The sequence below is a fragment of the Dreissena polymorpha genome, chromosome 10 (assembly GCF_020536995.1).
Source record: "Dreissena polymorpha isolate Duluth1 chromosome 10, UMN_Dpol_1.0, whole genome shotgun sequence".
Taxonomy (NCBI): Eukaryota; Metazoa; Mollusca; class Bivalvia; order Myida; family Dreissenidae; genus Dreissena; species Dreissena polymorpha.
In genome coordinates this window covers 16,831,131-16,845,189 of record NC_068364.1, presented here as the reverse complement: position 1 = coordinate 16,845,189, position 14,059 = coordinate 16,831,131, and the positions used below count along the sequence as shown (strand labels likewise).

At 37.3% G+C, this 14,059-nt stretch overlaps 2 protein-coding genes across 2 annotated transcripts in view; both read left to right on the top strand.

The window, feature by feature from the left end:
* The window catches only part of LOC127848384 (uncharacterized), a 62,266-nt gene extending 59,313 nt beyond the window's left edge, over positions 1–2,953 (top strand). Inside the window, exon 20 of the mRNA XM_052380819.1 lies at positions 2,511–2,953. Coding sequence (XP_052236779.1) covers positions 2,511–2,636 — 126 coding nt within the window. The 3' untranslated portion in view covers positions 2,637–2,953. The remainder of the gene's footprint in view (positions 1–2,510) is intronic.
* A 5,397-nt stretch (positions 2,954–8,350) lies between these two features.
* LOC127848047 (uncharacterized) overlaps positions 8,351–14,059 on the top strand; it is a 12,304-nt gene continuing 6,595 nt past the window's right edge. The window contains exons 1-3 of the mRNA XM_052380332.1: positions 8,351–8,449; positions 10,984–11,171; positions 11,880–12,024. Coding sequence (XP_052236292.1) covers positions 8,435–8,449; positions 10,984–11,171; positions 11,880–12,024 — 348 coding nt within the window. The 5' untranslated portion in view covers positions 8,351–8,434. The remainder of the gene's footprint in view (positions 8,450–10,983; positions 11,172–11,879; positions 12,025–14,059) is intronic.

Genomic DNA, 14,059 nt, shown 5'->3' with positions numbered 1-14,059 from the left:
CTTGGGCCAATGTTCTGAGAACTTGTATCAAATCGGTAAACTTGGGCTTGGGCCAATGTTCTGAGAACTTGTATCAAATCGCTAAACTTGGGCTTGGGCCAATGTTCTGAGAACTTGTATCAAATCGCTAAGCTTGGGCTTGGGCCAATGTTCTGAGAACTTGTATCAAATCGCTAAACTTGGGCTTGGGCCAATGTTCTGAGAACTTGTATCAAATCGGTAAGCTTGGGCTTGGGCCAATGTTCTGAGAACTTGTATCAAATCGCTAAGCTTGGGCTTGGGCCAATGTTCTGAGAACTTGTATCAAATCGCTAAGCTTGGGCTTGGGCCAATGTTCTGAGAACTTGTATCAAATCGCTAAGCTTGGGCTTGGGCCAATGTTCTGAGAACTTGTATCAAATCGCTAAACTTGGGCTTGGGCCAATGTTCTGAGAACTTGTATCAAATCGGTAAGCTTGGGCTTGGGCCAATGTTCTGAGAACTTGTATCAAATCGGTAAGCTTGGGCTTGGGCCAATGTTCTGAGAACTTGTATCAAATCGCTAAGCTTGGGCTTGGGCCAATGTTCTGAGAACTTGTATCAAATCGCTAAACTTGGGCTTGGGCCAATGTTCTGAGAACTTGTATCAAATCGGTAAACTTGGGCTTGGGCCAATGTTCTGAGAACTTGTATCAAATCGCTAAGCTTGGGCTTGGGCCAATGTTCTGAGAACTTGTATCAAATCGGTAAACTTGGGCTTGGGCCAATGTTCTGAGAACTTGTATCAAATCGCTAAGCTTGGGCTTGGGCCAATGTTCTGAGAACTTGTATCAAATCGCTAAACTTGGGCTTGGGCCAATGTTCTGAGAACTTGTATCAAATCGCTAAGCTTGGGCTTGGGCCAATGTTCTGAGAACTTGTATCAAATCGCTAAGCTTGGGCTTGGGCCAATGTTCTGAGAACTTGTATCAAATCGGTAAGCTTGGGCTTGGGCCAATGTTCTGAGAACTTGTATCAAATCGCTAAGCTTGGGCTTGGGCCAATGTTCTGAGAACTTGTATCAAATCGGTAAGCTTGGGCTTGGGCCAATGTTCTGAGAACTTGTATCAAATCGCTAAGCTTGGGCTTGGGCCAATGTTCTGAGAACTTGTATCAAATCGCTAAGCTTGGGCTTGGGCCAATGTTCTGAGAACTTGTATCAAATCGCTAAGCTTGGGCTTGGGCCAATGTTCTGAGAACTTGTATCAAATCGCTAAGCTTGGGCTTGGGCCAATGTTCTGAGAACTTGTATCAAATCGCTAAACTTGGGCTTGGGCCAATGTTCTGAGAACTTGTATCAAATCGCTAAACTTGGGCTTGGGCCAATGTTCTGAGAACTTGTATCAAATCGCTAAGCTTGGGCTTGGGCCAATGTTCTGAGAACTTGTATCAAATCGCTAAGCTTGGGCTTGGGCCAATGTTCTGAGAACTTGTATCAAATCGCTAAGCTTGGGCTTGGGCCAATGTGTTGGATGATTCTTAGTGAAATATAGGCTCTTATCCACAAACCGGATGTTAGTCTTTAGTCTAAAACAAAGAATATTCTATAAAGTGGGATGTTCTTATAGTAAAATACATTCCAGTATTATATTTCTCTCCCCTTAAATGAGATTTTCTTCAAAAGAGTCTATCTGTAAACAAAAAATAAAATAAAAGCGGAAAGTGTTGTCCCTGATTAGGGTGTGCTGACTGCACAGGCTAATCTGGGATGACACTTCAGGCCGATGCATTAAACCTCCTTTTCACAGAGCAGGACTACTAGGTTTAAGGAAGATAGTTAATACTAATACTAAAGGTATGGGATTTATTCAATCGGCCGTCAAGTGGCTTTATTGGATCTTTGTAAAAAATGGGTCAAATTATTTGTATACCCTAGAGGGTGTAATGGCATCTAACGTTTATAGCATAAAGTCTCTTGTATGACCAGGCCAAACATGAGAAGTGAACCCCTTACACTTTTAGCACATCATAACCTTGTCCAAAATGAATGTTTTTACCTTTCTTGCCAAAAATACAACCTTAGAAATCATAAGCACAATGAGTCTGAGTGTCAATTAAAGACCCAGGCCCCCTATAGCAAGGTCAATATTTAAGGTCAATGCTCAAATATTCTTATTTTGCCTATGGATATGGATTTTTTAATTTTGGTGGTATTGCAAAGTGATCGGCATGATGAAGTGGTTCGCTGCACATGAACAAACAGGTCACTTAGTCTGAGGTCAAGGTCATAACTCAATGTCAAAGTTCATATTTGGGAAATCTAACCTCGTATTTTTGTCATGAGTTAACATTTCTACAGCAATGAATGAATTTCAAAAATTCTGAAGACCCAGGACATTAAAAAGACAGATACAGCAAGCCACTACAGCATAAAGTTTTTAGTGTTCTAACTTTTGTTTTTCAAATTTCATGACAAATGTTTTTAAAGGGACAATTGTATTAAAAAATTCAACTCCAATTGTCAAATTTTGTGTTTAATTATCAATATTCAGGTGATGGAGATGGATGATGGAAGGTTGTTTGGAATAGGCATCAGTGAACCTGACGTGACGACCAAAGAAGTTTTCATAGGTTGGTTACCAGGCACTGTCGGTTACCATGCGGACAACGGGCAGTAAGTGGAAATCAGGCTCTTAAACTTTGCTTAACCCTTTACCACTCAGTAACACACTTGCCCTTTTCCACTCAGATACACGCTTGCCTTTACCACTCAGATACACACTTGCCTTTTACCACTCAGACACACACTTGCCTTTTACCACTCAGATACACACTTGCCTTTTACTACTCAGATACACACTTGCCCTTTACCACTCAGACACACACTTGCCTTTTACCACTCAGATACACACTTGCCTTTTACCACTCAGATACACACTTGCCTATTACCACTCAGATGCACACTTGCCTTTTACCACTCAGATGCACACTTGCCCTTTACCACTTAGATACACACTTGCCTTTTACCACTCAGACACACACTTGCCTTTTAACACTCAGAAACACACTTGCCTTTTACCACTCAGATGCACACTTGCCTTTTACCACTCAGATACACACTTGCCTTTTACCACTCAGATACACACTTGCCTTTTACCACTCAGATACACACTTGCCTTTTACCACTCAGATTCACACTTGCCTTTTATCACTCAGATACACACTTGCCCTTTTACCACTCAGATACACACTTGCCTTTTACCACTCAGATACACACTTGCCTTTACCTCTCAGACACACACTTGCCCTTTACCACTTAGATACACACTTGCCCTTTACCACTCAGATACACACTTGCATTTTACCACTCAGATTCACACTTGCCTTTTACCACTCAGATTCACACTTGCCCTTTACCACTCATATACACACTTGCCTTTTACCACTCAGTAACACACTTGCCTTTTACCACTCAGTAACACACTTGCCTTTTACCACTCAGATACACACTTGCCCTTTACCACTCAGATACACACTTGCCTTTTACCACTCAGATACACACTTGCCTTTTACCACTCAGATACACACTTGCCCTTAACCACTCAGATACACACTTGCCTTTTACCACTCAGATTCACACTTGCCTTTTATCACTCAGATACACACTTGCCCTTTTACCACTCAGATACACACTTGCCTTTTACCACTCAGATACACACTTGCCTTTACCTCTCAGACACACACTTGCCCTTTACCACTTAGATACACACTTGCCCTTTATCACTCAGATACACACTTGCATTTTACCACTCAGATTCACACTTGCCTTTTACCACTCAGATTCACACTTGCCCTTTACCACTCATATACACACTTGCCTTTTACCACTCAAGTAACACACTTGCCTTTTACCACTCAGTAACACACTTGCCTTTTACCACTCAGATACACACTTGCCCTTTACCACTCAGATACACACTTGCCTTTTACCACTCAGTAACACACTTGCCTTTTACCACTCAGATACACACTTGCCTTTTACCACTCAGATACACACTTGCCTTTTATCACTCAGATACACACTTGCCTTTTACCACTCAGATGCACACTTGCCTTTTACCACTCAGATACACACTTGCTCTTTACCACTCAGATACACACTTGCCCTTTACCACTCAGATACACACTTGCCTTTTACCACTTAGATACACACTTGCCCTTTTACCACTCAGACACACACTTGCCCTTTTACCACTCAGTAACACACTTGCCTTTTACCACTCAGACACACACTTGCCCTTTTACCACTCAGATACACACTTGCCTTTTACCACTCAGATACACACTTGCCTTTAACCATTCTGATACACACTTGCCTTTTACCACTCAGATACACACTTGCCTTTTATCACTCAGATACACACTTGCCCTTTTACCACTCAGATACACACTTGCCTTTTACCACTCAGATACACACTTGCCTTTTACCACTTAGATACACACTTGCCCTTTTACCACTCAGACACACACTTGCCCTTTACCACTCAGTAACACACTTGCCTTTTACCACTCAGACACACACTTGCCCTTTTACCACTCAGATACACACTTGCCTTTTACCACTCAGATACACACTTGCCTTTAACCATTCTGATACACACTGTCTTTTACCACTCAGATACACACTTGCCTTTTACCACTCAGAGTTCACACTTGCCTTTACCACTCAGTAACACACTTGCCCTTTTACCACTCAGATACACACTTGCCTTTACCACTCAGATACACACTTGCCCTTTACCACTCAGATACACACGTGCCTTTACCACTCAGATACACACTTGCCCTTTACCACTCAGATACACACTTGCCCTTTACCACTCAGATACACACTTGCCCTTACCACTCAGATACACACTTGCCCTTTACCACTCAGATACACACTTGCCTTTTACCACTCAGATACACACTGGCCTTTTATCACTCAGATACACACTTGCCTTTACCACTCAGATACACACTTGCCTTTTACCACTTAGATGCACACTTGCCTTTTACCACTCAGATACACGCTTGCATTTGTAGTTGGTAAGAAAATTAAATAAAATTTAAGACCCTTCTTTCTCGATTCAAGTGTTAAAGGCTTCATTTCCAACCCAAAGGTACTGATGAGTAGCAAACTGATAAAACCTGAACAGACTGTGAGTTATTTGATGGCTATACTGGTTTTTATGCTGGTTGCATATAGCCATTTCACTTACCTTCTGAGTTGGAATGGCTAAAAGTACTACATCAAGTTACATTATTTGCACTCAGGCCAAAATAATATGATTAGAGTTTTGCCGGATTTGCTACATATAATGTGTAAAATTTATAAAATTCACATTTAAATGTAGTAATTGCACCTGCATGGTGTGTTTTCATCCATCAACTATTGAAAAAGGGTGTTTTTTCCTATTTGTATTGGTTAAGACACATATTTTACAACATTATAGCCTGTGTATTTTGACTTACACAGTAAATGGCACAAATTGACAGCATTTATGTCTTCTCTTTGTTTTTTCCATTTTGTTTTGGTAAAGGCCATATATGTTACGACCATTATTAACCCTCGCCATAGGGATGGGATTAGTTTTGGTATTGCTCTCTCGTCCGTTCGTCCGTCTTTCCGTCCGTCTGTCTTTCGTCCGTCTTCTGTCCAGCCCTTTGTGTCCTGAGCCATAATCTTGGAAGTGCTTTGGCGGATTTCATTGAAACTTTGTATGAGTATATATATGGATAAGAGGATGATGCACGCCAAATGGCATTGTACACCATCTGTTAATACGGAGTTTTGGCCCTTTGTATCTTAAAAATAATTTTTTTAGCTGAGTGTCAAATATAACACTTTTGTGTCCAGAAGGGATATTGGCGAGGGATATCAATCAACGAATTTGCTTGTTGACTGTCAATTTGTGTTACACTGGGAATGCTATAAAATAACAGCATTCTGGTTCATGTTTAAGGAAAATGTCATTTTTCAATAAGTTGGCATTGAAACAGCATGTGACAACACTTTATTGAATTTTTGTTGCTGTTAAATTATTTAAAAGTGGAAATAACACGAAATAGGTAAATCATCTGATAATCTCTCTTCAACCTTCAACATTTACCTTGGGTTTTGTAGGCTATATGCTGGCAGTGGCTCTGGAAACGTTAAATTTCCGTAAGCAGCCGTCAACCCTTCGACTGTAAATACAAAAAATGATGTAGTTACCGTGAAAATAGTCCCCGCGGAAGGACTTCAAGATACAGTTGACATGGAGGGGAACTTGGACTCGCAGCAAACTGTTCTGGTTGAGTTTTACAAAAATGATGTTTTGGTAAGATCTGTTCCTGATACGTGTTGGTAAGATCAGTTCATGATGTTTTGGTAAGATCAGTTCATGATGGTTTGCTAAGACCTGCTTATGATGTTTGGTAAGATCTGTTTATTGTCCCCTACCGGTTTCACCAGAGGGGGACTTATGGTTTTTGCTCTGTGCGTCTGTGAGTCTGTCTGTCACACTTTCTGGATCCTGCGATAACTTTAAAAGTTCGTCATATTTTTTCATGTAACCTTGAAACACAGATAGATGGCAATATGGATATTATGCACGTTATTTCATTTTGTTCCTACGTCAAAAATTCTGGTTGTTATGGAAACAAATAGACTAGAAATACTGTTGAAAATGGTGGTTTTCTGGATCCTGCGATTACTTTAAAAGTTTTTGGTATTTTTGCATGAAACTTGAAACATGGATAGATGGACAATATGGACATTATACACGTCATTTCATTCAGTGTTCCTATGTCAAAAAATCTGGTTGCTATGGAAACAAATATAAAAAATCTGACAATGATGGAGCCGGTATGGGACATATATTGCTTGGAAATAGTCTTGTTTATCATTGTTGTTTTCCTTGGAATTAGGTTGGGGGTCCTTTTGATTGGGAATATTTGCATTGTTTTGACTTGAATCATGAAATTTACTTTGTAGTGTGTTTTTTTGCCAACAAATTCTTCGAGCTACGGTTCTGTTAAGATTAAATTTGCAACTTTTAACATTATGGTTAAACTCTTAGGGCTAAATAGGGAGATGATAAGTATAATTTCTATTTCTTTTTTTAACCGTTAATTGTGTATTTTTTGGCAGTCATGTAATCAATATTAATTGTTAGTTGCACTCTAGGAGTAATTTTTCCTATATTCAAAAGAGTTTTTGTTCAACAAACCTAAGCAATATAATTTAATAATTTGCCATACTTAGTAGTTCTGAGTCGCTGATTCACAAAAGCAGTTGGCTGAAATAGTCAAAATTCTTGAGCAATGTTAGCAGTGGTATACCTCTAATTTGTGAATGTAGTTTTGCCAGTCACTGACAACTGCATTATTAATCAGATGGTTGTGGAAAATGGCCATAGAATAATTTAATAACATTGTTTGTAATAATAAGGTCACTCTTAGATGAAACTCTTGATATGGTAAAAGTTATTTGTTTAGTGTAACATGTGTATTTTGAAAGTAGTCTTTCCTTAAATAAGGTTTTTATGTATCCATAACCCTTTTCTACTTCTGACACAGGCTATACAATAAATATAATAAACCATTGTTCATCATTTGCTTCATTTGATAGTACATTTTAACCCTTTCAGCGTTGGAACCGAATTTAAAGGCCTTTGCAAACAGTTTGAATCCAGATGAGACGCCACAGAACGTGGCGTCTCATCAGGATCCAAACTGTTTGCTATTCTGATAGTATTATTGAAAAAAAAATGGAAAAAATGCTAATTTTTAGAAATTCAGCAGCCAACATTTTAGCAGACGACAATATTCCCAGCATGCAAAGGGTTAAAAGATGTTGTCAGTGTGTTAAAAAAATTACCATCACACAAAGTTGGTATAAAGGATATGTTTTCAACATGAAATTCTACCCCTTTTGTAAAAAAACATAACCATCTCATTTCAACACTTGTTGATGCAAAGGAATGGCTGTAGTGGCTTTTATTCGTTATTGTTTTACCTACTACATTTATTTTTTTCTGCTAAGAGTGTTTTATTTTGTTCATTTGTGTTTTATCTTCTGGAAACATAAACCATCCGAATGATTCCATCAACAAGCAGGGGCGTTCCTAGGCATACGGCAGTACGCCCGTGCATATAATTCAGTTTCAAACTTAAATATTAAAATCTTTCAAATTCGAAAAATGCTATAAAAAGTGATGGCTAAGGGGGGGGGTAGCTGAAATAGCCGCAGGAACGCCTTAAAAAGGCATACGTAATGATCATATAAATGGGAGCCCATTATTTTATCAAACCAAATGACATTTCAGGTGCACAGCATTCCTCACACCATTTTTGCGGATGGCTTTACCCAGCTCTTTCATTGCGTGGGGCAACTGTAGAATTGTTGAACTTTTACCCAGAAACAGACGAGTTGTGGAAGGAAATAGAGCAAATGGGCCTCCCAAAGGTGCGTTTTATGATGCTTCTGATATGGCTGCATCATAGTTATAAAACTTGTTTGTGGTACAATATTGTGTATGCCTCCGGTAGGGTGGCATATAGCTCTCACACTGTCCGTCCAATGGTTTGTTTGTCTTGCAACTGGCATTTCTTTTCCAACATTATTTTACAACTTGTTGTGATGCAATTTATTATGTCCCATGCAATATTGAAGCTAGCAACTTGATATTTGACATGCATGTGTATGTCATGGAGCTGCACATTTTGAGAGGTGAAAGGTCAAGGTCAAGGTCATTATTCAAGGTCAACGGTCATATATATATAGGGACATGGTGTTTCACAAACACATCGCTTGTTTTGTCTAATTTTTTTTTTTTCATTGGTAGGTAAGAACTGATGTTTTTTTACCTGATGCAATATTTTTTAATTAAACCAATGAATATCAATTAAGTTAGTCCACAGGACGCATACAATTTACAATTCTAGCATTTTTCATTTTTGCTCAAATAAACAGAGATCAATGAGTGTGTTTATTGACCAAATTTTCATGGTACAATTATTCTTTCATGTTCATGTACATTTTTTATCCATATGACTTTGGTTGGTAACCATTTCCTTAGCATATTGCATTATTAGAATGAATGTACAAGTGCTTGTTGATTTTTTCAGGGCATTATTCATTTACAACCTATTGATTATCATTCAAACATTATATAATCTTTGGGACAATGTATAATATATTGGATTTAATTACTACATGCCCATGTCTTTTAAATAGGCAGTGCAATTGCTTGTGTAACAATTGGTTGTTTGTAACCTGTACCATGCCTGGCTGGGCACACAGTATTCTAACAATCGTTATGATTTAATGAAAGCTGATTGTGTGTCCAATGATAAAATTTGTTATTATTTTTTTCCCTTTCTCACTATTTTCAGAAAATAGTTTGTACATTTTTTCAATCAAATCAAATAATATTAATAGAGGCATGGCTATCAGCATTCATAATATTATTGTTAAAATTGTTTAACTCATTCTGAAATCAAGAAATATAGATTCTTCTAAAATCCAGAAATGTAGATTCATATAAACAAAATAGGTACCATTTTCTAGAAGATAGTCCAATGTTAGACATATAATATTTAAGTAAAAGCTTGGATATGAGAATTGCCTTGACCTAATTCCAAAAAATTACAGATTTAATAATGCTGATTATCTGTTCACCCCCTTTGTATACAGACTGGTAGATATAATGGAAACACTATTGCTAGACAATAATATATTGTCTGTGTTGTAATGCCACAGATATTGAGGACGAATTTCATTTAGTATGTAATTGTTCCACACTTGTTGATATAAGAAAGAAATACATAACAAAAATATTACTATAATAATCCATCTGATATTAAGTTTGTACAATTGCTACAATCACTCAATATGTCTCAACTAATAAATCGACTTTGTTAAATCATATATCATAATTTACCAATTGTTCATCCTCTGTACTTCAATATACATTCGTTTTGTTTATATTCATGTTTGCTGACATTTATTTTTCGGCGCATATACATTGTTCATGTTTTGTACATGTTGAGATTTATCAATACCAACCATATGTGATGTTGACGATGTACATTGTGCAAGTCAAATAAAATGTCTGACTGTCTGTTTGTCTGTAAGCTGAGGAAGATATGTTCTTTAGTTCTCATTAGTTCAATGTTGCTGTGGTGAGCTATTTGCATGGTCAGTCTGTCTGCATCATAATGAGACTTGTATGCATTGGAAAAAACTTAAATTAAATTGAAACAAAATGAACACAAATAATCATCACACAAGACAAAATGTCTCATGCAAATCCAGAACGCCTGCGTCAAATTCAGTATTCCTATGGACACTTCAAAATTTGGGTTATTCCTTATTCCTTACCCACTTAGAAACCTATTTTGACACATTTGTAGTCACTTAGAAAGTTTAATTTAATTAAAGATCTTTCATATATAATTTCAAGTTTTAAAGGTTTCATTTCCAACCCTTAGATACTGATGAGCAGCAAACAGCATAAAACCTGAACAGACTGTGAGTAACTCCCATGCTGTTCTAGTTTTATGCTGTTTGCACATAGCAAATTTTACTTTGCTTCTGAGTGGGAAAGGGTTTATACATATATGCCTTCAAATTACCTTGCTTTTATAAGAGGGTAAGGCTTGCTAGGGTTTCAAAACAAATTAGCACAAATGATAACCATGTGACATGTTAACAATGTGAAAATGGTTGGTGTCTTGTTAATCCTGTCTACATGTACCTGTGGCTAAAGATGAAGGCCACACTTATTGTTCAAGTGCCAAATTTGGTCATTATTTTGCTTGTCCAAACCCGTAAATTCCTTATATTCATCTGAAATTTGTATTTGTTTTAATTCCACAATATTGTGGATATAACATGTCAGTGAAAGATGTAGCCAATAAAATACTTGCAAGTTTTTAGCTTTATTTTTAATGTATACATTTTGTGTAAGGACAAAAAGGTTTTAGTTATTTATTCAGGTGGATAAAAAGGAGCAGGAAGACCCAAGTTCTCAGAAATTCCATGGAACAGAATTCCTGGTTGTTGCCCTGGCAACAAGCAAGTCTGATCCAGCTGGAAAGTTGCAGGTTGTTCAGCAACAGCTTGATTTCAATTCTGATTGGCTGGCTCTGAAAAATGTTACCACGGCAATCAAAGACATGGAGAGGTGTGAAGGACTTTAAAATTATATAATAGGGAAACTTGCATCAGTCAGTAGTCAGCCTGTAGGCAAAACTGTGTGACATTGTCCACTTTAATAGTATTCTTTGTTACATAGACGTCTTTTCTAAGTGATAATCAAGTTTAGATAGAAAGTTTGTCACTGATAAGCCCTCTGCAGGTTGCAGCGGCTAATCTGGGACAACACTTAATGCACTTACGTTTTCTGAGTCCAGCTCAAATGCTTGGCACAATATGTATCATATTGCATTCATCAGCTGAAGGTTTAAACATTATTTTTTCTAATCATTATTTTACACATTTTTTTTATTTTTAAACTGCACTTTATTATAACATGGAATGTTGACCTTATGTTGTAAACCATACCCATGTGGTAAAAACTAGAAAATGGCCATAGTATTTGTAATTCTTAACCTTTTCCTTCTCAAGTAAAAATGACTATATGCAACCAGCATACATCCAGAAGTTCAGGTTTAATGCTGTTTGATGCTCATAAGTATCTTAGGATTGGAAATGATATTTTGAACCTTGAATTTTGTAAAAATTAATTTTAAGTTAAATTTAATTTGATTTTCTGAGTGACTGCAAACACATACAAGAGCATATCTGAGTAGTAAAGTGTTATTTGGTATTCCTAATTTATTACACTGCCTTCACCCTGCCTACACGCTGAGTAATTGCTCATTTTTTCCAGGGACCTCTCCTTGCTGGATTTTGAGGATCAAGTAAGATATGGGCGCCTTGCAAACATTCGAGACAACATGAAGCACTTTCAGGAGTGCAGCAAGAACAGGATCCACTTCAAAGGCGTTAACCTTGCCTTGCAATCAGCTGTAGAGGTAAGAATATTTATCTTGCCTTGCAATCAGCTGTAGAGGTAAGAATATTTATCTTGCCTCGCAATCAGCTGTAGAGGTTAGAATATTTATCTTGCCTCACAATCAGCTGTAGAGGATAGAATATTGACCTTGTTTCACAATCAGCTGTAGAGGTAAGAATATTGACCTTCCATCGCAATCAGCTGTAGAGGTTAGAATATTTATCTTGCCTCACAGTCAGCTGTAGAGATTAGAATATTGACCTTGTCTCTTAATCAGCTGTAGAGGTTAGAATATTGATCTTGTCTCACAATTAGCTGTAGAGGTTAGAATATTGACCTTGCCTCGCAATCAGCTGTAGATGTTAGTATATTGACCTTGCCTCACAATCAGCTGTAGAGGTTAGAATATTGACCTTGCCTCGCAATCAGCTGTAGAGGTTAGAATATTGACCTTGCCTCACAATCAGCTGTAGAGGTTAGAATATTGACCTTGCCTCACAATCAGCTGTAGAGGTTAGACTATTGACCTTGCCTAGCAATCAGCTAGAGAGGTTAGAATATTGATCTTGCCTCACAATCAGCTGTAGAGGTTAGAATATTGACCTTGCCTCACAATCAGCTGTAGAGATTAGAATATTGACCTTGCCTCGCAATCAGCTGTAGAGGTTAGAATATTGACCTTGCCTCACAATAAGCTGTAGAGGTTAGAATTTTGACATTGCCTAGCAATTAGCTGTAGAGGTTAGAATATTGATCTTGCCTAGCAATCAGCTGAAGAGGTTAGAATATTAACCTTGCCTGGCAATCAGCTGTAGAGGTTAGAATTTTGACCTTGCCTCACAAACAGCTGTAGAGGTTAGAATATTGACCTTGTCTTGCAGACAGCTGTAGAGGTTAAAATATTGATATATTCACCAACCAATTCTTATTCCTTCTACATTATATAATATTTTTTAAACCATCATGTTAAATAGTTTTTATTGTTGAGTCTAACTATACATTTAACATCTCATATTTCATCTTTCGTCATATAGAATTGTAGGCCTATGACCTTATCTCCGTTTATAGCCAGCGTCTATTCAAACTATAAAATAGGGATTCTTGTGTCCAATGCTATTTTTTATACTTAAGTCTGAGAATGTGTTGGTGAATCTAGGCCAAGGGCCCAAACTCAAAAATCCTTTTATGTAAAATGGATGGAAATTAGTTACAAGTAAAAACATTATAAATTACCTTCAGTGTCCAGTTCTGTCTTCATAAAGCCTATATTTTATGCAGCGGATGTTTATTCAGACAGATACGGCAGAATTATGTAAGTATCTTTATGTACTTTACTAGATTTGATAGTGGTAAACAACTGCGTACCGGTAAAGTTCAATCTAGCCGATTTTACTACGCAAGAAATTTAAGTATCTCACTTGCAAAATGAGCTTGACACATAAACAACAACCGGATCCGATGTACATCCACATAATATTGTGGGAATCCGATGCAATGCAAATTACTAATGTTTGATAACGTTTGATGAATTCGTTATATCAATATGCATTAACTTTCAAGGGGAATAATTTTAATTGAAATGTGCGATTCAATGACAGTGTTATATTGGGATAATAAGTCGTTTAGCCGTTATCATGATAAGTATTTAGTTTGTTGTGTTTCATTTTCATTAAAAACATAGTTTTACTGTTTTTTCCTTAAAGTAAAACAGTTCAGTAGTCATTATATCTTGAATTTTAAATATTGAAATAGATGTCGGATATTTCATATTTTCGGACGTTGCTACGTAAGCTAGTTGTCAACGTAATTATTAATATACTGATTTACCTTTTACGCATACAGTTGTGCAACTGTTGTCTACGTAATGATACGCTGTTTAATGTCTATAATGTCTTCCTGCCCCTGATGATAATAAGTCTTTAACTCAACAAACCCCAGCAATGTCAAAGGTCTGTCAACATTAGAAAAATATTAGCTAAAGAAACTTCAGCGTACAATTTATATAGTATTGACATACCTGTACGCTGAAGCCAAGCCCGTATCGAAAGTCAACT